The sequence below is a fragment of the Scleropages formosus genome, chromosome 21, assembly GCF_900964775.1.
Source record: "Scleropages formosus chromosome 21, fSclFor1.1, whole genome shotgun sequence".
Lineage (NCBI taxonomy): Eukaryota > Metazoa > Chordata > Actinopteri > Osteoglossiformes > Osteoglossidae > Scleropages > Scleropages formosus.
In genome coordinates, this window is record NC_041826.1 from 24840320 (window position 1) to 24867222 (window position 26903).

The following is a 26903-nucleotide window of genomic DNA, read 5'->3' on the forward strand; positions in this document are numbered from 1 at the left end:
TCCAGCTGCCCCACTATTACCTGATGCATTACTTATGAAGCCAACATATCTTGAACTCATTTCATTAAGCATAATGTCAAGTAATGTTTGACATTCCTAACTAGTTTTTTTAAATAAAAAATAAAAAAAGAAAAAATCACCACAATAAGCACAAAAAGCAGCTGAATGACGAGTTTGTAAGCAGGAAGCCAAGGAAAAGATAAACGCTGTCACTGAGATCCACCTTAATGCTCTCCGCCCAGTGCACTCACAATACAAAGAACGCTGTTCCAGAGAACGGCCCCCCCCCCACACCAAAAAAACACTCCTTGATATGTCTCAATTCTAGCAGTTTTAAAGAACAAGAACACAAGTTAACAGTGATGAGCAAAGGAGAGAGCGTAACAAATGACGTGATCAGGACATTTAGCCCTCACCTGACTGCCAGGTATCCCCGCACACACATCTCCATGAACCACTTGAAGGGCGTCGCCTCCATCTTGCCACCCATGATCATCACCATCTCATCTGTCAACTTGATGTCTGGTTCCCAGCCAAGGTTCCCTCCAGGAGAGCTCTCAAACATGAAGCCAAAGTCTGAAAGACACATGAGACAGGTGACAAGTCTCTCTCTCTCTCTCTCTCTCTCTCTCTCACACACTCAGAATATACATGGGTACAAATCCGTTGATGATACAAGACACAGATACAAAAAAAATAACAGGAAAAAAACAAGCCACAGGCAAACTGTAACATGGATACAATGAACACCTTGACAAGACGACACACACACACACACACACACACACACACACACACACACACACACACACACACTGCACAAATATTGTTTCCTCACATGAATACAGTAACAAGTGTAAGTAAATGCAGGGGGGCCCTGGGCCACAGCGACGTAAAGGGCAGCTCCACACGGTTCTGATGAAGCGAAAGAGAGGTGCAGCTCAGCTCAAGTAAACTCACAAACGGTTTGTAGAGATGATCATAGATTGCTGCCCAGTCGGATTTCCCTTTTTCTGTGATCAAACAAAACGCTCACGGTAAACCTCTTGAAAACGGGCACGAGGAAGCAGCGGAAGCGGGCGCTTCCACGGCAACCCTGATACCCGACGATGCCGAGCTCCTGCCGCAGTCCCCCCGCACCGATCCGTGTCCCCAGTCCTTAGTCCAAAGCCCAACAGGAGGACACATGGAAGTTACGGAGTGAGTTGAGCTGGTGGTAGTGAGGACAACAGAAAGGGCTCCCTGGCGCTAAATGGGCAGAGATGTGACCGGAGGGGTTCCGGCACCTGAGCAACGTCACTGACCTATGTGGATGAGGTGGCCCTTGCTGTCCAGCATGATGTTTCCGTTGTGCCTGTCCTTGATCTGCAGCAGAAAGAGCAGCAGGCTGTAGGCTGCCATGCTGCGGATGAAGTTGTAGCGAGCCTGAAAGGAGCAGCACAGAAAGCGCAGTGGGATTTTTTTTTAACAGCGTTTTACAATGCTTTACAGAATAAGGGCTCGTGCACCGATTAGTGGCATGCACTGATATTGGTACTGATAGAGAGCAACGCACACGTATGTGCTGCCACTGTGATACATTTGCACTGTTTTCATAGGTTTCTTCTCTCTTTACTAACCTGGTCTGTGTTTACATTAAAGCTTACATTTGTACATGAACACAGTTTTTATAGAGCTGAGCGAGCTGAGATGGACACTTGCTTGGGAGAAAAGTGTCTGTGAAATTAATACATGTAAATGCATTTACAGTGGTAATTAACGAAGGGAAAGTGCACCGTTATATCGTCTTACTGTATAACTAATGTTAACAGTTGAAATGTAGGTGTTTACATTCACGGGATTTGGTGCTCTTTCTGCATAAATGGAATCAGTTCTTGGGCCCAGGAATGCATGAACTTCAAGTTATGTGAATTCACCCTACGAAGGGGTTTTTCAGGAACAAATTACCCTTGTGAGGTAGGGAAGCTAGTAACCCACTCAAAAAGTGGAGAGAGCAAGTTTTAAGGCCTGCATCAGTGCTTACTAACTAAGGCAACATTGTCCACAACACAATCTGTAATATTACCTTTTGAAAAGCAAGGGTGGATTCGTCTCCATACTGGTTCCGGAAGTAGTCATACATCCCAAAATCAGTCTGTCGGCCCAGCTGGTCCCGGGACTTGCAGTCTGGGATGCACTCAATGACTCCACACTAGTTTAAAAATGATGAGTGAATATGAAATGGAAAACTGTACACAAAAATCACTACTGGCTTCAGTTTCATTTCAGCAACTTGCGATCAGTCCAACACATTTGAACCGTCAGACAGGTGTTTGTATATAACAGACTATATGATCTGTACTGGAGATTTTGTTCTTCTGGATTTCACCGCGTACGGGACATTGGTGCCGACGTTTCGCTTCTCTTGTTGGAAGCATCGTCAGGGTGTGAGCACATCTTGTGGAGGTTAAATGTGAAATGGCGTGTTTGACGAGGAAGGGTGTATTTATGGGCGGGAACGGGGTCAGAGGTCATATCGGGTGGTTCTAATAGGTGGTGCCCCCGCTGTGTTTTCCCTTTGCGCTGTTTCCTTCATATCGCTGAACCGGGTTTTAATGTCCCATATGCGGTGTAATCCAGAAGAACAAAACCTCCAGTCAGTTGACTATAACTGCGGGAGCCTACGGTTTTTGATAGATGATCTGTACTCGAGCTGGAATTCTGAACGTAATCTTCAAAGATCAAGGAACGGCACTCGTAGCACAGAGCATTGAAAACACCGCAACGAACTGCATGTGAGACTGGTCTTCTTCTCCATATAGTATCCGCTGACTGAGAGGGTGGTACAACAATTCAGGCATAATGGTAGGGAGCATTAGAGGCTTGCAGTATTCCTCACTGTTCCTCAACTCAATGTATGCGTGTACCAAAAACAGGTCTTTTCCTTTCACAATCTGAACCGTAAGGCCAGGGTCAGTCAAGAAACAGGCTGCTGTGCAGAAGCCCTACTGAATCCAAGAGGGACAATTTCTAGAATTATCTGCCGTAACATCAGTGTGTACGACACAGTCACTCAAAGCCCTCCCCTGTTTACCAAACAATGTTTGTTTTGGGAAATCACCCCATTCGGGTGGAGGACTACTATACAGGGCTCAACCACAATTTCTTAAGGGTGCAGCTAACACAAAGAGGCCAAGAAAGAAACAGGGTAAATAGTAAAGTCTCTCTTACTCCTGGGGCCGTGGCCACCACCCTGTAGGGAAACACAAACAGGTCCAGGCCAACTAACTGGAAGATGTTCTTGAAAAGACCGATGATCTGAAGGGCCAACATGTCCTGCAAGGAGTGATATGAAGACAGCTATGAGGCAATATTAGACTTGTCAAAAACTTCTGAAATTTTTATAAGAAACAATTTCAATCATTACAACAGCACTGTTTAATACATCCCAGAGTGCCTTCTGATTGCCTTTAGAGGTTTCACTCCGTTTGATTCAATTTTTACGGAGCGCTGTTCTTATATAGTGACACAGATGTGGCACATCTTGATTTACAGCCAAACAGCAGATCCAAAAGTTTTGAGAGAATAGTATTATGAAGGAAAAATAACATGCACACAGTTGGGACATATTGAAGGTAGTGCCAGAATTTGGCATGAATAACAAGAATGCAGGGATTGATCAAGCCTTATGCCAAAAGGTACAGAGTGGTGGTGGTGGTGGTGGTATAATGCTGTGGGGCATGTTTTCTGTCACACTGATTTTTGTTTAGCACCAAGTAACCATGTGAAAAAGCACACATCACAGGATGCTTCCATAAACATGACAGTAGCTGAACAAACAAGTCCAGTTGCTGTGAGTCACCATGACAGCTTATCCAGTGAATAGGAATTCATTTGCATTGCTTTCACACACTTCTATAATATTATATCGTTCTGGTTTTTGCATTACGTCTGAGTCAATACATAGACACTGGATCTCTTATGCATGTATGTTATGTCTGTGTGTTTAAGCATAAGGTATGTAGAGCTGCACCACTATAACCAGGGGTGCTTATATCTCCTAGATACAGTAGTTTTTGCATTCCAAAAGTGTTTCTCAGGAATGCATTACCTTCGTAAGGTGGATAAAAGCATGTATAATTTATTTTTATATATATAAAAAAAAAAAAATAAATAAAGAAAAACGCTTGGTCTACAAGTCAGCAATACACTTAAGCCAACAAGGCCAAGTGGGGACTGGTGACATTCTGGAAGAAGCTTTAAGGCTCATCACTACATGAACACTTGCATGGACACAAGTAACCACGTGCCTGTCTGCAGTCGTCTCCCACTTTGAAAATGGCAGCTTGCCAGCAGACTCGTTTCATCCCCTCGCCATCCTCCATCTCTTCCAGGGAGTCAGAACGGCAGCTCAGCCCTGTGGCCAGAGAAAGACAACATCAGGAGCAGTGAGACAGAACAGTACCCTTCTGTAATGCTATACAGCCGAGGACTTCACACCCAGTGCAAGTGAAGACCTCCACAGTCTTCAATCAGGGTCAACAGTGCAGTGGTCATGATGCAGCAGGACCAAGAGCACAACTCAATGCACCAGCACTGACACAGTGTGACACTCTTCACAAGCCAACTGACCTTCCTTCTCCAGCTCACTGACTCCACAGCGCTTCACCTTGAACTTGGCCAGGTATGGGGCTTTAGCAGCACTTGAAGAAAACATTGAAGGAAATTGACAAACCAAAACCATGACACATTTAGAGAAAACACAAAAACACTTGCTCAAGAAATACATGGAGTACTACTGTGTAACAGGAGAGCGCAGTCATGAGGGCTACTTAGGAACTTTCTGCTAGAAATTCACTGTATGCTGTACCTCTGCATTGGTGTACCGGACTTGTAGTCGATGTCGAGCACAATGGCTTCTGGGTTACTGGGCAAGTAGCAGCCTGCAAACATAAAGCACCACCTCTAGAGTAAACACAGTAACAACACAGCAGCCCTCCTCCAATCAGGACAGTAGAGGCACTGCTGCTTTAACACAGACTTGAGGGTAAATCACATTACCCAAATGTTAGAGCAGTGAAGGCAGTTAAAGAACACTACAAGTGTGTGCTGAGAACAAGATTGCGGTGCTCTGCCTTTCTAGTAATTTATAGAGTGTTCCTCCACTGACAGCCATTAATGGCAAAATGTTACCAAATTGCGGTAAAGTGGACAGACACAGTTGATTGTCAACACTAGTTACCATAACACAAGAGTGCAGTTTCCCTTCATTAATTACTCTATGATATTGTATGGCTGTCTACTTGCACTCCTGCAGCTCTGTACAATTAAACGCACCACACATACATACTGAGGCCTTGGGCACCGATGGGAAGAACACAAAAACCACATGTCCCTAATGGAGACGAAGAAAACACGAGGCAGCAAGCAAGTACAGCCGGGCTGGGTTGAATGCAGAAAAAAGGTAGCACTTGCCGTGCCAGTAGGGGTGTAATAATACCCTAAATGCTGCCAACTTAACACACTGCTGGAATTCTCCACATTAGCAGCACATGCTGTGTAGTTTACGGTTCCCAGCTAGTTACATCCAAACCATACAATGGAAAACCCCCACAAACAGCAGTGTCCATAGACACTTACTTATACAAATATTTCTCCAATAATCAAGAGAGACACACATCAACTAAGTTGTGTCAAGTAAGTTTGTAGTGGGGCTCCAGGGGACGCTACAATACCATACCGTACTCTGTGTTCATGGATTAATTCGCCCCGGAGGAGCACAAAACCGTACTTAAAATAAAGCTCCTCGTAAAGTCAAGTTTCGGCATTCAAATACGTGCAATTTGGGGTGTAACTCTGTAGTCACGCCTAATAACTGTATCACAGAATGTAAGTGTCATAAATAACATACATGGGTGTTTTTTTCCCATAGTAAAACATAAGCTGTAAAAGGGGTGATGAGTGGACATGTGGTCAGTTTCGATAACTAGAATTCACTTACCTGGCTGAACTCTGATGTCAGACAGGGCTTTTAAACAGGCCCTTTTTCTCTCATCTCCTTTAGGGACCGGCCTGAAAGGAAAATGGTAAAAAACAAAAACCTCCTTATAATTACAGAGACAAATATGAAAGAACTGCTCTGTGTATCACTAGCGGTTTTTAACAATATGCAAGCAGTTACTTTGCATAAACTATACAATGGCACAATTTCTAGCAGATTCAAGTGTGCTGTGGAGACGAAGAAAACAAACGGCTTTTCTTACTACACAAAATAGATGTGAAACAAAAGGATGAGCAGCAGTGAGGTGAACCCATCAACTGTTACAGCCTGTATAGCCTATAAACTTTAAAGTCTGAACACTCTAAAAAATTTGAATTCTAAGTGAGCACCTTGCAAATGTCCCCCACCCACACCTCCCCCCAAAAAAAAACAAACACGCACCATTCAGATAAACAGCTACAATGGAAGATGTTTCATACGTGATCAAAAGCACCACCGGAGAGGCTACCCAGGCCACCAAGGGGATGCAGGCGCACAGGGAACGATTTCCACGCCTTGCGGATTTGGAGTTGATTCCACACGACAGACCATAATGTACCGTAATTACTGCTCTTATCAGGCAAGCAGCACCGTAATTACACCCTGAGGGTCATGGCAGGAAGGAGGGGTTGCGCGCAGACAAGTTTCAAGGCTGACTTCCCAGGCCTCACGGTGCCTCTCACTACAGTCACTGTCCCAGCTCTGAGAGGCACTCTTCTGTCACTGTGGTCATTTGTCAACTACCTATCCGCCCCTAGTGACAGTCACTGCGGTGTCATTCTTCTCACAAACAATGACACCAGGAGACGACAACAAGGGCACTGGGGCTGCCGGCACAACAGTGACGAGGAAAACAGTGTCTCAGCAGTGCGTCACTTGTGGACACAACAATGAAAAAATGATCATCATCTGTCCCTCAGTATGTTCAGTGTAGCAGCGAGGCTCACATCTCCAAGTTAAGGTAACACAAGGCTGAAGGTACATGGCTTAGAGCTCTAACACCTCCACACTTGATCAAGGTTAATGACTCAAGAGTTTCAGGCAGGAAAACTATGTACTTTATGATGGCAGAAACGTTGGTGATCTTGTTGAAGAAGTCAAACTCTCGCTGGTAGAAGTCCTTAGCAGGGCCTGAAAGGGACCTGGTGATCTCCTCCACCATCTGCTCCAGTAACTCGCCGATGTCAGCTGTAACATAAGGGCATTGAAAACACACAGTTGGAGGCTGTATGTGCACTTGAATCAAACTGCAATATTTCATGCTTTATTCGAAAGGTGCCAGAACAAATGGAGGCATTTCAATAAATGACCTCAATGCTCCCTGTTAGTGGTACATTTGATTGTCCAGAAAGCATTTCCTGTTTCTGTCAAGCACAAAGGTCTCTTTTCCCCAAACGATCATGTGATCATCACTTACAAGGCAAAAAAAAAGGAAAAAAGAAAAACTGATGTTCGGTTAGACCGAAGACAAATGTACGAATTCGATATTCAAATTCTGCACAATGCTTGGTATTCATGCCTTAGGGACTGAGTCAGTCGGCCTGACTGCAGACACATCGACCCAGACTTACGGTCTTTCTGGTGGCCTTCCTCATCCATGAAGATGTTGGTCTTCATGTTCCAGATGAACTGGTGGGCCAGCAGCTGAGATTTCTGTGCTGCCCACAGGATGTACTCCCTCACATAGCCCATCTGGAGCAGACGAGGGAGACAAGCAGCACGTTAAGTGTACATCGCAGCCTAGAGTTTCAGCATCAAGGCAGCCTAGAAGAACACTACAAGTGTGATCACGAGAACAGGTCAATGATCCAAACTCAGCTCATCCTCATGCTCTGCAGCCTGTTCTGTCTCGGTTACTGTGGGATTCTGTTCAATTCCAAACACCAGCACAGACTTCCCCCAACTCTGAGCCCAGTACTGACACAGTTCACTCTCACATGGATGGACCAGTGAGGGAGGGTTTGGGTACGCTTTTTTAAACAAACTGGGATTTACTTTTTGCCCAATATCCTGCCACTAGGATGGTCTTAATGAGAGGGAGGAGGCTGGTGCAAACAATACCATAGCATTGCTTCCAATACTGCATTTGCAGACTAATAATTCTGTGTAATGTTCTGAGTGTTGGAAGATTGAAAGCGACTTAAAATAGACAGAGATAACTGGAGCGAAACAATATTCCAAAATCCTGCCAGGCACAGATGGACTGTTTGCGCTGCAATCCTCTGCTGTTCTGTAATTCCAACAATAGTTAAAATAAACCGCAGTGTTTAAAGATAGCAGTTAAACGATTAAACACCTCCCTTTACACTTGGGACAAATCTAAACATTCTATTGCACAGTTTTTAATTTAAAAAAAAAAAAAAAAAAAAAAAAGAAGTTTTTTGATGAGATGACCAAACACTACATGGCTTGCTGCACAACCTTTAGGTCTGCCTGTATTCCACCATATTCCAATACCATTTCTGGTCACAAAACACTTTTGAGAACAAATTGTTTCACCTTGTCATACCGAAGTGCCTGAACGATTTGAGGAATGTAGAATAAAATTGCATCCTGCAAAAAAGCAAACAAATACATCAGAGAAGGAGAGCGAGTAAAGGATAATGACAAGTTCAGTTTCCATGGGTACAGAAACCACCTAAATTGTACACAAGTGTAATGCAAGGTATCTCTTGTCAAAAACTTAAAAGATAAATGAAGAGAACTGATGTTTTTATTACCATAGCTTACTATTTTGCTAAGATTACCAAGTTTCCACTGTTTGCATCTGCACTAACGTGTACCAGATCTTTCTATGAACCCAAGATGCACTGAGGATGTCTCAATGAGTGTGAAAAGTAGAGAACTTGATCATCATGACATGTGAATAGCCTGATTTAGTAACACATATCTTCCATTCAGTCAACGCAAGAGGAAGGAAGAGAGAGAGAAAAAAAAAAAGGGACTTTTGAAATGGGAGAAGAGGAGCAGTGGATCACTGTGAGACCACTGCAGAGTGTGTGTGTGCGTGTGTGCGTGCGCGCGCGTACAGAGAGAAGACACTTACCGGCGGGAACGAGCGGAGCACTTTGACACCATACTGGGCAGTGAGGGGGTGGGGGGGGTACATGCTGGAGAAGTAGGAGAGCCCAGTGGGGGGGTCGGCTGGGGCCCAGCACAGGATGTGGGTGAGCTCTGGCGAGTCTGCGTCAATCGTGTGCCAGGTGACAAGGAACTGCATGCGCCCAGATGAGCACGGAAAAGGAAAAGCGTTAATAAACGTACGACAAACGTGCCTTTTCCCCAGAGTGCGGCTCTTCCTTCACGTCGCGAACTCTATCAGCTAAGGGCCTGGGAGTACAGATGGAGCCAAGACCGTCTTTGTATCAACACATCGAAGACGCAACCTGGTCCTGCCGATACATCCTGTGCAACAGCTGCAGGATCTGCAGAATGTGGCCCAAGCCCACGATATAATCTACACAACTCGTGCTCCAGGCCACGTTGACATCCTACCTCTACTGCCGCATGCAGCACGTACTTGTACACAGAATCCTGAAAGAGAATACCGTGCTAAGAGTTGCGCTGGACCTACCAAAGCGCTCCCCTGGATTTTCAACCAAAGACGCGTGTCTGAGGTTTACATGGCAGCTTTAAGTTACCGGATCTGTTTGTGCGTGCACACGTGTGTGTGTGTGTGTGTGTGTGTGTGTCTCTCTCTCACTGGCTGAAATACAGAAACACTGAATACTGTATGTATGTAAGTTTTGGCATATGGAATGTAGTATTTCAAAAAGAGCTGAACTAGCTCAGGTGTAACAGTATTACCTCACACAGACACACACACAGTGGCTGAAGCGGCTTGCCCCAAGCGGGGTCGTGGCGAGCCGGAGCCTAACCTGGCAACACGTGGCGCAGGACTGGAGAGGGAGGGGACACACCCAGGATAGGACAGCAGTCCATCACAAGGCACCCCAAGTGGGACTTGAACCCCAGACCCGCTGGAGAACAGGACCCGGTCAAACCCGCTACGCCACCGCACCCCAACAGTATTATTATGATTATTACTACTACTACTACTACTACTACTTATTACAATTGTTATTATAATAAATAATAAGTGTTAAAATAGAGTAATTAATGAAGGAAAATTGTCTTGTTATGATAACTAATGTTAATTTTTTTTAATGGGATTTGCTGATATTGTCCTGAATTGGGTGTCAATTCTAGGGGCTCAGGAACACAGAAAAACATTGGCATTAATGTCAATGTAAATATGTCAGCGATATGAGAGTTTACATTAGGAAGGGTTTCTTAGGAACATATTACCTTTGCAAGGTGGTTAAGCTATAAATGTACATTTAAAACTTTTGAAAAGTTACAGCACCTTAGAGGTCTGCGCAGTGTCTCACAGGTGTAGCAGATGTGGTAAAACAATGTAAATGTGCAGAACAGTAGCCAGGTCAGTTGAACAGGGAAAGCACTGTAGAAACTGTACAACACAGTAAATCCTTTGCTGCAATATGCATATTAAGGCCATGAAGGTTAACTGGATCAACAATATACATAAGCTGGGAAAGTCGAGATGCTTTCTGAACTTAGTTCAGACTGCGAGCTCTGCAGCCCTCTGCTTTAGACTCTCATGTTTCCTTGCACAAGGATCCTGATGCGGAGCAGAGTACAAATCCCCCAGGACATCAGGGGCGGCACTCGCATGGCAGTCCTCGCCCCAAGCGGTGCCTCATTAGCCAACACCAGTGAGGTAGAAGTAAAGACAGCAGACAGAGGGCCAGCTGGGACTGCAGGGGGTGATGTGAGATGAAACATGAGCCCCCCCCCCCCGTCCCCCACGCTCGCTGTCCATTGAGATAGCAGACAGAGCCCACAACAACCACTTCATCAAAATCATTACAATCCAAAGAGTGAATTGAGACACACAAAGTTAATCTCTGCAATAACGGCTTCCGACGGAAAAACTTGCCACGTTTACCACTTACTTACAATTTTTTTTTTTTTTTAATTTATCGTATGATCAAAAACAGATCTTAAGCAACATAGGGCAAGCTTTAAGCTGTAAAATTGGCTTCATGTTGCTAGAGTTTAATGTCTGTGTCATCGATGTTTGTCAGATCCACTGGCGTGGGTATGTACGTGGGGCAGTAAGTCAGCAGATGCTCTGTAGTTTGTTGCTGCTCTCCACAAGGGCATCCAGGGCTGTCTGCTTAGTTACAAAAATAAAAGCTTACGACACAGACTTATCTCAGATTATTCCCGGTTAAGTGTCCGTATTGATGCATTCTGGAGGTGGTAGGACTGTAGCTGATGCGGACTAAGTTCATGTGTCTCACCTTTACTGCCTCGGGAACATCACTGACGGCACCAGGGTCCAGGCGCACCAGGCGGGTCACCTCATTGACGATCGCCTCCGTGTTCTTGAACCTGAAAAGGCAGACAGGGAGGGCACTGCCGTTTCAGGGAACGCTGGAGGTTTAATAATAGTAATCATAATAATACATTGTTCATTTACCCACAGTTATTTAACCATTTACACAGCTGGGTAATTTCACTGGAGCAATTTAGCGTAAGTACCTTGCACAAGGGTACTACAGCTGGAGGTGGGACTCGAACCTGCGACTGTTGGGTTCAAAGGCAGCAGCTCTAGCCACTACATAACCAGCTGCACAGCAACATGACAAGCTACTGTTTGTACCTGGCAGGCAGTTGCAAAGCAAGGTAAGGCGAGATGCTCCAGGCCAGGTTGACATTGTCCTTCCACTGCTTCTCGCTCAGGTTGATGTACTTGGACCTCCAGTTGGCGATGCTGGTCTCCACGGACTGTTCCGTGGAGATGGTGAGCTCTTGCGCCGACAGAGGGTTGTACCACGTGGTCAGTCGCTCGATTTCACTAGCCTGCCAGGTATGACAGAGTGAGGCATAAATGGGTGCTCATGCGGTACGAGTTTGGACACACAGTGCGTGCGTGTGTCTGTGCGTGTCAATGTCAGTACAGGTATGGTTAAGGGTAAAGGTCAAAAATCAGCTGAGGGTGTACATAAAGGTGGCGTGGAAGAAATAAAAGAACACATCAGTTCCACTGAAGCAAAAACGCAGGTGATGAGGTCACTCAACTATGGTAAGCAGAGTACGGCGTACAGTCTTACCAGCAGAGCCAGCAACAATGTCCGGCGTTTCATGTAGTACTTATGGAGTTGGGTTCCTCTGTTGCTCTTCTTAGACATCCCTGAGGCAGAAAAGCACATTACTCCGTCTGCTGTGCATCAGTAATGCAGAGGCGCTGAAACAGCGCTGTAGTACAAGTGCTGTATGTGCAGTAAAAACGCACAAGTTTATCGGCAATTTGGCCTTTTCCACAGGGCTGGAATTCTACCTCTTTCTTTTCTTCAAAGGCTGATAGATCAACAAATGTAAAAGACTGAACCAATAGCCACGTCATGTATTTCCCTCTGCAATTCAGTCTATAAGCAATCAGTTCTCTAAGTGTGGTAGTGAGGTACGAGTGTGACGTGTGTAGTTGTGTGCGAGGGCAAACATGCATCTGCTCTTGACTTCTGTAGTGACATTCAGGGTAGAGCTGCTGCCTTTGGACCCAAAGGTCACAGGTTCGAATCTCACCTCCAGCTGAAGTACCTACCCCTGAGCAAGGTACTTACTCTGAATTGCTCCAGTAAAATTACCCAGCTGTATGAATGAGTAAGTAGTGTAGGTAGATTAACACTAAGTCGCTTTGGAGAAAAGCATCAGCTAAATGAGTAAATGTAATGAAGTAATTATTTGCACAGCAGGTGACCTGACCTGCTGTTGTACAGCTTAAATGAGACACTAGTTACTTTTAACATCTAGCAGAGAAACTGCAGAGTTTCAGCTCCTCGATGAAGAGGGCAATGATACGGCAGCAGAACGTACCGGACTTCTTGGAGATGGTGGACATGCCGCTGGACAGGGGGTACGTGTTGATCCAGCCCTGCGTGGTTTGCTGACGGGGGCCGACGGCAACGTCCAGGCTGTTCCTGGAGTCGGTGACAGTCATGACCGAGAGGCTGTTCACCGACACTTCCTGGTTGTCTGAGGACACAGAGCAGAGCTCCTTCAGCAAGGTCACACACGACTGCAGGGCGGCCTGCTGCCCCGTGTCCACGCAGAGCCCGAACGGGCCCCCTGCACATTTTCACCAAGGCAAACTCTACACCGTCCTACACGACGTCCTCTCCTGTTCACTCCAGTCAGGATCACATGCTGTGCGAGCAGCACTTCAGCAAAACCATCTGTTTTCGGCAGAGGGGAAATGTAGTACGAAAACAGTCGTGTTTTTAGGGTGTGTTCTGACTAGTCCAGCTTCTGCAAATTAATGGCTTAGGAAGAATGTTACTTACCACGGCTTTTCTATTTACGTAAACAACTTTGTAAACTACGAAAAGCACTAGGGGGCAGCAGGAAAGACTGCCAATAGAGTACCACAGCGATAAGATGTCGACACCTGCATGCACTGAGCGTGGACATAATGGCAGGAAAACGGCGCCGGCATGTTGGAATGGGATTCAAGTTACACTACATATGAGAATTAACGCACAGCCAAAGCACATATCCACACAATCGCAGTAACACGCTACCATTCTATACAGCCCAAGGAGCCTAGTGCAAAACTGCATGTTAAACAAAACTCAACTCTGCAGGAAAGTGGAAATTAAGCTTCTACAGAAGCAAAACACAAACTGTTACTATAATGAGAAAAAAAACATTTGTCTAAAATGTTCCCAAATGGCATCAAGAGCCTCAAGGATGCGCACATCCCTGCACATGGTACCCGCCTTAGCACTCAAGCAGGACACAGAGTAGCAGGGTGTCGTCGAACACTCGTACTGCGATGTGCTTGAGATCTCAGATGTTCATACATCCAGCAGTAGCACATGATAGGTGGGAACAATTAACAGCAAGGAGCCACAGCACATTAGCGCAAAGTGGTGTTTAGAGGGACATGGTGCTGGGACCTCACTGGTGCCAGTAGAAGGGGGGGACCAGTTTGACCGCAGCTCACCAGGAGGCACCAGCTGGTTGGCAGTCAGGTACTTCTTGTCTGACAGCATGCTGGCATAGAACTTGATCATGATGCTGATGTCCTCACGGAGCCGTTTCTCACCCTGGGTGGGAAACTTGGCAGAGACACTTGGAAGAGAGCGGGGAGGGGGGTGAGCAAAAAACAAACAGTAAAATGAGGCAAAACGTGACAATCCGATAAGGTGGTAAAAGCAGAGCCAGTGTTTGACAGTAGGAGGGAAAACATGAAATATATGCTTAAAAGCCGCATGTAGATCAACAGAATGTCACTGGGCTAAAAACTCAAACCTTATGTGCATCATGCTTCTGTGGCAGGTGGCTGTGTGGCATATAAAATATAGCTGTGTTTCATTTCACTGCTGACATCTAGTGGAAAGACATCCTGCACAGCTCTCCAAGTCACAGCTGAATGAGACACCGAACGAGAAAACTATCCTTAAAGATAAACGAACGACAAACACGGCACTCCTGGGAACATGTGTCTTTCTGTGCGTGCGAATATACATGTGTTGAGTGACATACATGACAAGGAAAACGAGACAGAAGAGCAGGTGTAGACAGCCTTTCCCTCGGAACTGCAATACCTGAAGTAGTCAAAGGCAGTGGAGTAGATCTTCTCCCGCAGGACGTTGCGGATGGTGGCGTTGGTGACCACGTCGGCATGGAGAAGGGCAAGGCCAAGTGTAAGGAGTCTGGGAGTAGGGGTGCAAGCAGAAGGCATCATTTTGGGTCGAGCTGTGTCAGGTGGGGGCGACGGGTGAAAGCGGGACTGAAGCAAAGCGCAGTGCTCATTTAAAGAGTGGAGCACACAGCCAAGGGCAGAGCACATTTTGGCCTAAAGGGCCTCTCTCAGTGTGAGCACATGCTGTGTGCAACTGTAGTCGAGCAAAACACTTCTTACAGGGAAAATGGTGACTCGAGCCAAGATCCCAGATATTATCTGACCCGAAGTATGTGCAACCTCAAGCCACCAATAATGCCTCAACAAACCCTGAGCACATGCATCAAGGGTGTCCCAGAGAACGGCTGCAGCTCAAGAGCCACATGAGACACAGCAGGGGGCCGAAGAGCGCAGTACCTGAATCGCGGCCCGATTGCCGCTACGTGGCGGTTCAGACTGCTTTTGTGACCCCCCACGGTGAGGGACAGAGAGCGCTGAAGGAGGCCCGCAAAGATCTCCACCTGGTCGGCGCTGCAGTATTTGGCGATTTCAAATCGCTGCACGAGAAACTTGAAGGAAGACAAGAGAGTAGAGAAGGGCTGTGAACTGCGGGAGTGGAGCACCGTCACTGAACTGAGCACTGCCATCATCTCCTTCCAGCATGTTCTTTTATGTGTCCTCTTTACTCACCGCCCTGCAGTAATGATTCTGCAATGACCTAAACATTCATGTTGGTGACGCCGCTATCGAAAGTACTAACTCCTCTTGGGCTTTTCCATGTTTTATTGTTTCACAACACTAAGTTACAATGCATTTAATCAGGATAATTTGACACCAATAAACAGAAAAATACACTAAAAATATAATCGTTAAAATCAATTTTAAAAATATACAGTGGTACATCATACAAAAGAGGTACATTTAGATTTGTCACGCATGTTACATGGCATCAAACTGTATCAAGGTCCCATACAGAGACACGTATCGTATTGTATGACACGTGCATATCTGCTACGTGAGAAACAGTTGCACATGGGATGGCGGTCAGAGCAGCAGTGGGTCTCTGGCTCTACATACATGGCAACTGAAGGCTTTTCGCAACAGTGGGCAATTTCACTCACCTCTATCCAGATAAAGTGGGGAGTGACTTCAGGGGGGCACGGCATCGGCTGGCTTTCCTCAGACGCGGCCAGGGGGTCGGCCTCTACCCTCGCTTCGGAGAACAGGCCCATCTTGAGCTCCACCGTCATCTGCCAGGCCCCTGCCATCTCGCGCATGAACTGCAGGACACAAAGTGGGAAGCGCATGGCCGTCACAAGGACGCGCCGCTTGGACCGAGGGACAAAGCTGGTTCTTTGCTGAACTACAAACACCTTCTCGGCTACTTCACTTTAGGCACCAAGAGCAGCCTGAAACCGAAGGCAGCTCTTTGAAACGGTTTACAAATTTGGACTACTGCCGAGGAAGCAATATCAGAAGCTGGCTGCTTGGTAGCGGGTGATGTTCGCAGGAATACCGGGACTTCCATGCTGCTCCTGGCCGCCAGGAACCACTCCCAGCAAGCAATGGTGGCCTCCATACCATGCTCTGTGAACATCCTCAGGGGAGCCCAACACAAGTGGTGTAGCAGCTGGGGGTCACAGTCTACAGGAAGGAAGGAGACACACGCTCAAGCTCCCACTGCAGTACGGTGAGGCATCGACTGGCTGCTGGAAGACTTTCGGGACTCACCTTTGCTGCTGATGAGCAGGGCGGTAAGCTTGAACATGGCCTGGGTGAAGTCCTCGGGTTTGCCTGCCTCTAGAGCCTCGTCCATCTGGAGGATCGTCAGTTTGTTGAGGTCTGAGGTGCTACGTGTGGCCTCTGAGAATTGGATCATCCCTGCGACCTGCCAGAATGTCACCAATTTTAAACCTGACGTGACTCTTACGAGACACGCACACACCTGAAGTCTGCAGCCCTCCTCAGTCTCTCTCTCTCACACACACACACACACACACACACACACACACACACACAGCTGGATCACTGAAAGCCTGCTAAGAAAACAACACAAAGCTGGGACAAAGGGGGCAAGGAGGTTCCATACTTCTCCTGCGTAGCGATTGCGAAGGTTGAGGGAGGCCATGAAGTTGGAATAGTCCTTCTTGACGCAGGCCGGCCTTTCGGTGAGCTGCGTGGCCTAGAAAAGCCCAGCACCAGAGTCAGAGTTATTTAGCAGTTAGTTAACCTTTAGTTAACCGTGCACGCAGGCCAGAAAACTCACTGCTCTAACATGTGCAGCACAGGGATACAACTATATAGCTGCCTGCATCAAATTCAACACTCCACTGGTTACGGTCTACAAAACCATCAGTGGATTTGGAGCCCAGTGTCAACAAGACCTGGTCACTCGCTACACCCAAAACAGACTGCTACGCTCCTCCACCTCTGCCCAACTGGTGGTCCCACACAGAAGAGGTTCAAAATGAAAAACCTGAAGGTTCTCATTTCTGGTTCCAATGTTGTGGAATGAGCTCCCCCTCTCCTTCGGAGCTGCTGAATTTCTCTATACATTCAACAAGGGTCTCAAAACTCACCTCTTTTGAACTCTCTTCTCTCCAAATCTCCAAAGTGCTCAATAAATGTGTACCTGTTTATGTTTAGTCATGTACATGTTTAGTTATGTTTAATAATGGAAAAGCCTTTGTGAAACTACTCGTGTGATTACACCGGTTCATATGGTGGGATGTGACAAATGGATGGACTGTACTCTAGAGTCACGTGTCCACGTCCAAATCTCTCCCTCTGTTGCTGTTAACGAACCCTCTTTATTGTTCTTCGAGATGCATCTCACTCTGGACAAGAGACTCTGATAAAGGAATAAATGTTAATGGAAATGCAAGTCAACTGTGTTTTGCAGGAACGCAGATGGTCGTCCGAAATAGAGCCGTGTCATCAGTAGAATGCAATACAATGGGCATGCGTGTGTGCGTTTGTGTGTGCGCGCATGCGCAGTATGAGCAAAGGTTTTCTTTTGCAAACACTCTGCTCTTGTAAACCTGTCATAATAAGTTGGGGGCTTTGTGTGAACACCTATTATGCAGCGTGCGTGCAGTCCAAGGGTAGCGCAAGGGTCAAGCGTAGTGTTTAGAATAAGTAACGAACGAGTAAACAAACGACAAAATTGCCCAGCTGCTCTGGTGCTCACCCCAAGCGTGGTACTCTGGCGGTTGTACCCAGTGAAGTGCAGGATGCTCTCAGTGGCCATGGCCAGGCCTGTGTGCTGCGACAGACCCGAGACCCAGTTCTGGTGCTTGTTCAGGTACTCCTAAAAGAAGGTGGGGGAGAATTCACCAAGAATCAACCATCTGATAGACCCATGGCTCCAGTCCTCAACCACACTATGGGGAAGTACTATTGTGCTGCTCAGTAGAGTTAACCAAACAGGAAGTGAAAACTGACATGCCTGAAAATTTACTTGTTGATGTAATGTTTAAAAGGCAGCAACGTGTGCGTGTGTGTGTGTGTGAGAGAGAGACATGGGGGGGGGGGGGGACGACGACGACCTCACATGCTTCATCATTTCACAGCTGGATCAAATTCTAGGTGGCAATTCTTGTGCCCAAAGAAAGCTACTGTTAATTCCTCATTGTTTTTAGACCAAATAGAAGGTAAAGTCCATTTCCTGTAGGTGAGGCACTTAGAAAGGGAGATCCCTCATTTGTGTCTTCAGCTGGCTCTCTCACCTGGAGGTGGGACTTGGTGACAGAGGATGCCCATTTCATCGCCTCCTTTAGGATCTCCCCACAGCGAGCCGCAAAGTCTTTAACTATGCTCTGCACCAGGAGAGAAGACCACTTACTGGGGTAAAAAGAGGCCGCTGGGCTTAAATTTGAGATGCCCAGGACAAGCAGTTTATTTGGAGGATAATGCAGACTTGCAATAAATTATTTTTTCCTGTTACAGCACAAAGACACTTAATTCGACCAATTATAAAATTAGTACATTTCATTGAACCAGTTTTCTGCAAAATATAAGTGGTAGTTTATGGCAATAAGTGGTGGCGAATGTTTTTAGACACAAAGTAAGTGTAGCAACAGTTATGTCACAAAGCTGCGTGACAGCAGTGTCTCACAGTTACTGTACCTCTCTTGCTTCATAAGTGTCTGGCACTGTGATTCTGTAAGGCGTGTCTGGAATGTCATAGTAAGGTTGGTCCTTGTGGATGTCCTGGTCATTGATAGGTACAAAAAAAAAAAAGTTACCAAAACACAAAAACGACAGCAAGAATAATGCAATAGAAACAATTTTAGTGAGAAGTTAAGCATCTTGATTCCACTGATTTGAGAGAAAGCCTTCTGCTGGGGGGGTTGGATGCTCATGGGCCTGGCCTTAACCCTACATACATACAGCGCTCAAGGACAAGGAGAGAGTCTGGAGGATGTCCAGCATGGTCTTCAGCACTCTGCCACTCCACAGTAGGTGAGGGAACCTGGAGGGAGCAGAAAAGGCAGTCACAATTCAGGGAGACTGACTCCTGCGCACACGCGCGCGCTGCTGTGCCCTCACATCATCACTGCAGCTGGTCAAAATGAATCTGAGAACAGCTGGACAGACAGGAGCTGACGAGTGTGCGCGCACGAGTGTGTGTACCCACGTTTCGGCCAGGCCAGACAGGTACTTGTCGGCCACCCTGCGGATTCTCTTGTGGGTGTGGTTGAAGTTCACCAGGAGGAACTGGGCATGGCGCTCCAGCTCTTCCTCGTGCTCCTTGGTTTTGGACTGCAAGGTCAAGAGGAAGTGCAAAAAGAGGGAAAGAAGCAAAGGAACATCAACCACACTGCATGAATGAAACCATGTTGCCTCATGTTAGCAGCTTGCAAAACGGCCTACTTTTTCAGCCATCATTTGGAGGAAGACTTCAAAAACCTTGTCGCCAACTGCTATGACACACTGCATCATCCCTAGTGAGCAGAGAAACAGTGTGAGTAGACTTCACAAAAGACCCAGGTCCCACATACACACCAAGAGTCTGAGCCAATGTGAGAACAAGCCATGAAGGTAAAGTACCAAAGGTGGATGGAAAGCTTTATTCAAAGTGAGCATAAAAATCAAATCAGAAATTTATTTCTCTACAGCTCTGTACGTTGTCAAGTACACCAACAGACACACACACCACACAAACACAGCACGCACGCGCACACACACACACACATTTTACTGCAAGCACGTGACTTCATTCCAGCACCACTGCAGGGACTGTGACTGGTGGAGCAGAAACATTTAGCACTAATGACGTTTCGCTTCCACTTTCCAGCTGGGAAAGTTCGCTCGCACAGTTACTTCACTTTGTGACAAAGGTGCTCATAGCGGAGCCAGTCCTTCAGCCGCCTTGTTTCGTACAACAGGAGCATCTCTCGTACCCGGAAACGACTTTGCTTCGTTATCTCTGCACTGGCAACAGTTTCAGACTATAATTTCAAATGAAACATCCTGACAAGCTCATCTCAGATATTTTAGAAGTGAGAAAATCTTTGATGAGAATAAACCGCATATTTACAATAGTTTTTTAGGTCATCATTGCTATTCCTCTAATTTTACAGTATATATTCTTATTCCTTCATTAAATTAATATTCCTACCAGTCACAATATTATTGCTGGTCCAATAGGTGCTACAACAGTTCTAAAATGAAAGGAACCAGCAGTAGTTTCTTCATTACCAGTTAAGAAAAGGATGCAGCTCATGTGTTGAGTCTTGAAGGAATACATTTTTTTTTTTTTTTTTTTAATCAGACACTTTTGTCCAAAGCGACTTCCAATGAACTCTATGTAGTGTTATGAGTCCACACACCTTATTCACTGCGGTGACTTACACTGCTAGATACACTGCTTACACTGGGTCACTCATCCATACATCAGTGGAACACACACACTCTTTCTGTGTCACTCACACACTATGGGGGAAGCTGAACAGCATGTCTTTGAAGTGTGGAAGGAAAACAGTGTCTCGGGGGGAAACTCACACAGACACGGGGAGAACACGCAAACTCCACACAGACTGAGTGGGGACTGAACCTATGTCCTCTCGCACCACCCAGGTGTTGTGAGACAGCAGCACTACTCGCTGTGCCACCGTGTCGAATGACACTGATGTGTAATGCCACACTTCCGTTCTCCTCATAGAGGAAAGTGTCTCGCTGAAACAGTGCAAACATGCTGTACTACAGGGGACTGGACTTCAGCCAGTCCGCAGTCACCCTTCCAGTCTCCATTGCATTTACCTGACTTATCCTTCTGGATGGCTTTGTCCTCAAAATAGCGGAACATCACCTGGAAACGGTCAGGGTCAACAGAACGCAGCACCCTGGGAAAAAGCGGTGAGAACCAAATGACAAATTTTTTAAATTTTCTTATTTTCCCTTTTAACTGCACACATACTGCCACATACTTCTGGAGAGAGAGCCTTGCAAGAAGGACTTGTATTGCACTGCATTGTACCTACTTATCTGCTAGAATGCATCTCAAGCCAGAACATGGATCATATGTGGAAAGGATTTAGTTAAGTATGGGGACACTTGAGACAGGCCACATGTGTGCTTAAAAACTCGCTGGCACACCACATTTATTTATTTATCTATCTATCGATCGAACAATTTTGTCCACAACAACTTTGAATGTGAAGCAACAATTGACGGTGATTTAGTCATTGACACAGTTGGGTAACTTTCTCTGGAGCAGTTCAGGACAAGTACCCCGTTCCAGAGTACTACAGCATGTGGTGGGCGGCCCTTTTACACGGCACGCAGCAGCTCTGACCACTACTCTGCGTACAATGACAACGGAACTGAAAATCGTTCCATTTTCCCACAACTCCATGTCTTCGTGTTGCGCTGGAGAGGGGAACGGAGCGATTATCTCACTAGATGTTCAAGTGAAGGCGTGCCTCCTGTCGCTATAGCTCCAGACGGTCCGAGGGCCCCGTCGTCACCTTTCCTTCTCTAGCCCGCAGGCCCCGAAATCAAACCGTAACCTCTAACCTCATGCTCTCTAGACCCAGACTTTACTCTCTTAGATTTGGAAGTCCAAGCTGGCTCTTAGGCTCTTCCAAAATATCCTAAAACACAGCTCTTTACTCCCGGTACAAAGTTCGTTACCTCATGTACTCCAGCCGATAAACAGACAGCAGGTAGGTGGACATGGCGAAGTCCAGCTTGTTGATGAGTGCTCCCACCTCAGGAGGGGGGTCCAGCAGGTTGATAATGGTGCTCCTTAAATCATTAAGCTCCGCCTGAGGGGGTCCACAAAGAGACGGGTATGAGCACTAAGGCTTGGCTCGGACTGCTTTGGGATCAATGACTCTGCCGCATGCTGCAGGCTATGAAGGCATTTCGAGGCATTCCTCTTTAGACGTCATAGCACACATCCTTACAGTAACCTTCATGACCAAACAAGTTACGCAGCAGTGATCATTAGCAATTTCTTGACTGCATTAACTAACTATTTTATATAGATCACAGAAACTTATTTCAAGCACCTCTTGTCATTCTCTGTTATAATGACATGGTGCAGCTGGTAGTGTAGTGGTTTGAGGTGCTGCCTTTGGACCCACAAGTTCAAATCCCAACTCCAGCTGTAGTACCATTGAGCAAGACACTTACCTAGCTGTATAAGTGGGTAAATAATAGTAAGTCGCTTTGGAGAAAAGTGTCAGTGAAATGAATTAATGTGATGCAAGACGTTTGGAGCAAGGAATCTGTGGAACCTCACCAGAACCAGGTCTACAAAACATGAGGATTACCCGCAATGTGCCACGTTGCTTCTTCCATCAGCATTTAAACATGCAGTACACATATCTGGGCATATGTCACCAGACAACCACTACTGTATTACGAAGGTGGGAGTTTACCGGGGTGACGGTGTCATTCTTCAGGGCGGAATTGTACTGCAGTTCTGACCTCAGGGGCTCCCCGCTCGGGAAGGTCAGGAGGGGCGACTTGGTGGCAATCTCACATACTCCCTCGTACCACTCCTCTGGCCACAGACCTGCCAAAGATTACATTTTCAAATAAAGTGACAAAATATAGTCTCAGTAATGCATCTGTCAGTTTCAAAAAGATTTGTTTTACAGCAAAAAGCATATTATTCATCTGAAACTTTGGACGTAGTGGGACTGAAAAGCAGCGTTTATGGTGTACTAAAAGGGAAAAGTGAACAAATTTTTCAGTGGTACACTAAAAATGTGATACGCTTCAAATGAGAGGCTGCATGTGAATGAAACAGCACCGTTTTGCCCCCAAAACTAACTGATACGAATTGGTTAGTTAAAACTGAGCTGGCAAATGGACTGCAATCGTGAATGAAGCAGCACTAGAGCACACTGTCAGCACGCTGAGAAATGCTGTGAGCAGAGCCCATGGACCAAGGCTTTACCTGAACCTTCCACAGCAAACCCCATCACCACAGAGTAAAGCCAGAAGTCCCTGAAGAGCTTCTGTAGCCTGGGCCTTGCCTCCTTGATCGGCGGCAGACGTCTGGTCAGCTACAGGGTACAAAACAGGTGACTAAGCCACCAATCTTGAGTGGACACCAGTCAGATGAAGAGAAGAACAACCAATAGATGAGCAAATATGGCAGATGATGCCATCGCTGACAAAAACTTGGAATAATGTCTGAAATGTTACATGTACTTACAGCTGCACCCCATTGTTTGGCATATTACATACTCATGCTTTGTCACATTAATCAAGTTCTCCTCTTCATTATTTATTACTTCTACTCCATATATTAGCCTGGATTTTTGTAACTGGTACCAGGGAAGAAGAACTTTGCTACTGTTTCTTTCAACATACTTTTGGACAGAAGAGTTAAACTTCTCAAAGAGATATGGTATTTCTGCGCTATTTGAACTGGACAGTGTTTGTATTGGGAAAGAGGCATCAAAGTTCAGTTAACGGGAACTTCTCTGAAGAGGGTTTCAAAACAGACAGACCGAACAGGCTCCTGTGACCAGGACCAAAGACCAGGTAAGCCTCAAATCATTGTGAATATCTCCAAATCAATCATTAGGGCGCAAAATGGGAACAAAATTAAATATAAGTAGGACTTATGTGCTGCAAACAATCCGGTGCTCTCTTTCTGGCTACAGCCTTCTAAAGATCTATGCCAGTTTTTCAGTAGTCAGCTCAAACGTTGAAAATGAAGTGTTTCCTGAAGAGGCACAAGTACCGTAGAGCCTGACATTATTGGAGTAGCTTCACTACACTGTTCAAACTGAAACATTTACAGGGAAGGAGTCAGTATCTCGGTTAAGTGTCTCTGAAAGGTATTCAAACTTTACATTTCTCGTGCTTAAACAAAATTGCATTGACATGCTATGCCTCTGGTCAGTCTTGTCAGGATGTGGCTCCTCAAGCTTGTGGCAGTGTCTTGCCTTCTACCAGCTCCCGCTCATGGAGGAATCAAGGACCTCAGCCTGCACTTCAGCTCTCAGAAGCAGAACCAGTCGGAGCCTCTTGACCTGCGGAGTCTCTCAAACACCAAACTGCTGGACATGGAGGCCATTCCACTGGACTACCACAAGGAGAACACGGTCACCAACGATCTGCCAATAGACGGAATTGAAGATGAAGACTACATTGACTTTGACAAAATTCTTGCAGAGGGCGATGACTATAGCGAAGGTGATGAAATTGACGAGATTGCCACCCCGGCCCCGGATGCGTATCACTCCTCCGAACCCTCCGACCCAAAGGCTCGACGGGCCCGGCTCTTACGCCTCTTCCATGGCCTTTCTCGCATTCAGAGGCTCAGCACGGTCAACGCCCGCTTTGGCTTCAGTCTCTATCGGAGCGTGCGCAACCACCTCAACCAGACAGACAACATCTTGTTGGCTCCGGTGGGTATTTCCATTGCCATGGGGATGATGGCCCTCGGCACGGGGTCTAGCACACACGAGCAGCTCTTCCACACCCTGGGCTTTGCAGACTTTGTCAATGCCAGTTCACATTATGAGGACATCACTGTGCACAAACTCTTCCGGAAACTCACTCACCGGCTCTTCCGCCGCAACTTTGGCTACATGTTGCGCTCTGTCAATGACCTCTATGTGAAGAAAGATATTGCTCTGAAAGAGACCTTTCAACGCAATGTGAAAAACTACTACTTTGCTGAGCCACAGTCTGTGGACTTCAGTGACCCAGGCTTCCTGGAGAAAGCGAACCAGCGAATTCAAAAACTGACCAAAGGTTTGATTAAGGAACCCCTGAAGTATGTAGACCCTAACACGGTAATGATTCTGCTAAACTACCTCTATTTTAAAGGTAAGACATTTGTACTTCTGAAAAACACCACTTTGTCTCCACAGTCTGATTAACTGTACATCACACAGCAATGACCTCCACCAAGCTCTGCGTTAACAAATCTTGAACTGTAAAGACTGAGTTAAAATGAGTGTCCCAGCCGTTCATGTCAAACTTATGGGAAAAGCAAGAAACAGTGTGTGTGTGGACAGATTAAACTAACCAGCAGGGGTGAATCTCCAAACAGGTAGTTGGGAGCAGAAGTTCCCAAAAGACATGACACATTACCAGAACTTCCGCATCAACGAGAAACAGCAAGTACGAGTGCCAATGATGCAGAACCGGGGAAACTACCAGGTTGCCGCTGATCATGAGCTGCAGTGCGACATCCTACAGATGCCATACATAGGTAACATCAGCATGCTGGTGGCCATGCCACGGAAGATTTCTGGCATGCGCACGCTGGAAAGAGAGATCTCCCCATCCGTGATAAAGAAATGGCTCAGCAATATGACCAACAGGTAAGTCATGCCATCGACTACAACAACAGTAGGTTTATCCTGGAATACACAGAACTGGCGGTACTGCCACTTTGACGGAATCCAGTGAGACAGGTGCCCCTGGAGGGGGACATCGAAGCAGTGACACAATATACCTTACTTTAACTGTCCTCTTTCTGCTGCCCCACCAACAGGACGAGGGAAGTTATTTTTCCAAAATTCACCCTGGAACAAACATATGATCTGATAGAGGCCCTGAAAGAAATGGGGCTCAAAGACACCTTTGAAGAGAAAGGAGACTTTTCAGGGATGTCACCGGAGAAAATCACAATAAACTGGGTAACAAACTTTAACCATAATAATTTATTCTGATAGGCAGGCTGTCAAAGGAACAGCCACAGTTTAACCTTGAATCGGCGGAATTGTGGCCAGTTCTAATTATGTTTCAGAAACTGTATGAGTCACATAACTTCCTACATCTTTTGAATCTGTGTTTTTTGAAATCACGCAAGAAATAGTTGACCTGGTTGGAGATGACTTTTTCTTGTAAGACATTAACTTTTGGGGCATGGGTAGAATTGAACTCACGGATTGATTGGCTTCTCCTCCCGTTGCAGTTTAAGCACCAGGGAAAAATCACAGTGAATGAGGAGGGGACAGAAGCAGCATCTCTTACCCACGTTGGATTTATGCCCCTGTCTTCTCAAATGCGCTTTATGGTTGACCGCCCTTTCCTCTTCCTCATTTATGAGCATCGCACCAACTGTCTGGTCTTCATGGGTCGAGTGGTAAACCCCACCAAGAACTAGCCCTTTGCTACAGGTTTTTCCTATAAAGAGTTCACAGCAGGCCTACAACTTGTAGCCACATTTCTCTAAAGTAAGTTCAGTCTGGTAGCGCTTCTTGTACAGGAGTTCAAGTGTTCATATCCAGCTGCTGTTAGATAGTGTTGCCACATTAGTTCAAATGGTGGGAGCTACACCTTAACATCTGTGCTGAGAACCGTATCTATTAGCTGCCTTAAATGATAAGACAAATATGACACATTTATTATGATATTAAAAGCACGTTACCATTGGAAACAGGTCATTCTGCAATGCTGCGCAGCTGTTCTTCAAGACAGTAAAGTGTCTTTTATTCAAGTATATAGAAAAATGTGTTCATCTGCTTTACACTGAAAAAATATATACCGATTTAGATTCTTAGCAGCCCTCTGCCAGAAAGAGCTCATTTAAGGTTCTCGGAATGCCTTGCATATGACAAATGTTCACATCCTCTCAGCAAAACATGTTCATAAAAAGGAATAATCTCATTTCTACCAAGACCCATTACAGAATTTGTGAGGCTCAAGTGTTGACATAATAAACTTTATATCAACAGCACAGCAAGT

General features: G+C 46.0%; 2 protein-coding genes across 4 annotated transcripts in view; one reads left to right on the forward strand and one right to left on the reverse strand.

Annotated features, from left to right (window-relative positions):
• The window catches only part of pi4kab (phosphatidylinositol 4-kinase, catalytic, alpha b), a 54977-nt gene that overhangs the window by 16492 nt on the left and 11582 nt on the right, over nt 1–26903 (reverse strand). For all 3 annotated transcript variants that reach the window (XM_029247354.1, XM_029247353.1, XM_018728698.2), the window contains exons 20-52: nt 23146–23254; nt 22622–22758; nt 21870–22003; nt 20997–21079; nt 19608–19678; nt 19372–19496; nt 19125–19206; nt 18861–18944; nt 18461–18550; nt 17923–18042; nt 16822–16914; nt 16464–16620; nt 16249–16376; nt 15854–16012; nt 15150–15301; nt 14656–14763; nt 14052–14179; nt 12923–13081; nt 12160–12239; nt 11709–11908; nt 11347–11437; nt 9066–9233; nt 8519–8572; nt 7591–7711; nt 7078–7207; nt 5981–6051; nt 4850–4922; nt 4612–4682; nt 4290–4396; nt 3211–3315; nt 2066–2191; nt 1305–1425; nt 417–576 (exon numbers count right to left, since the gene is read on the reverse strand). In XM_029247354.1, the coding sequence (XP_029103187.1) occupies nt 417–576; nt 1305–1425; nt 2066–2191; nt 3211–3315; nt 4290–4396; nt 4612–4682; nt 4850–4922; nt 5981–6051; nt 7078–7207; nt 7591–7711; nt 8519–8572; nt 9066–9233; nt 11347–11437; nt 11709–11908; nt 12160–12239; nt 12923–13081; nt 14052–14179; nt 14656–14763; nt 15150–15301; nt 15854–16012; nt 16249–16376; nt 16464–16620; nt 16822–16914; nt 17923–18042; nt 18461–18550; nt 18861–18944; nt 19125–19206; nt 19372–19496; nt 19608–19678; nt 20997–21079; nt 21870–22003; nt 22622–22758; nt 23146–23254 (3797 nt within the window). The remainder of the gene's footprint in view (nt 1–416; nt 577–1304; nt 1426–2065; nt 2192–3210; nt 3316–4289; nt 4397–4611; nt 4683–4849; nt 4923–5980; nt 6052–7077; nt 7208–7590; nt 7712–8518; nt 8573–9065; nt 9234–11346; nt 11438–11708; nt 11909–12159; nt 12240–12922; nt 13082–14051; nt 14180–14655; nt 14764–15149; nt 15302–15853; nt 16013–16248; nt 16377–16463; nt 16621–16821; nt 16915–17922; nt 18043–18460; nt 18551–18860; nt 18945–19124; nt 19207–19371; nt 19497–19607; nt 19679–20996; nt 21080–21869; nt 22004–22621; nt 22759–23145; nt 23255–26903) is intronic.
• serpind1 (serpin peptidase inhibitor, clade D (heparin cofactor), member 1) lies at nt 23638–26895 on the forward strand. Its single transcript, XM_018728700.2, has 5 exons — nt 23638–23738; nt 24103–25034; nt 25261–25534; nt 25708–25852; nt 26131–26895. Exons 2-5 carry the CDS (start codon nt 24113–24115, stop codon nt 26320–26322), a joined length of 1533 nt encoding a protein of 510 aa, XP_018584216.2. The 5' UTR covers nt 23638–23738; nt 24103–24112; the 3' UTR covers nt 26323–26895.

Bases quoted from the DNA above. Each gene is read 5' to 3' on its own strand.
- serpind1 (XM_018728700.2), top strand. From the start codon at position 24,113: ATGTGGCTCCTCAAGCTTGTGGCAGTGTCTTGCCTTCTACCAGCTCCC. The intron at 25,035-25,260 runs GTAAGACATTTG...ATCTCCAAACAG, and splicing joins AAACTACCTCTATTTTAAAG to GTAGTTGGGAGCAGAAGTTC. The intron at 25,535-25,707 runs GTAAGTCATGCC...CCCCACCAACAG, and splicing joins CTCAGCAATATGACCAACAG to GACGAGGGAAGTTATTTTTC.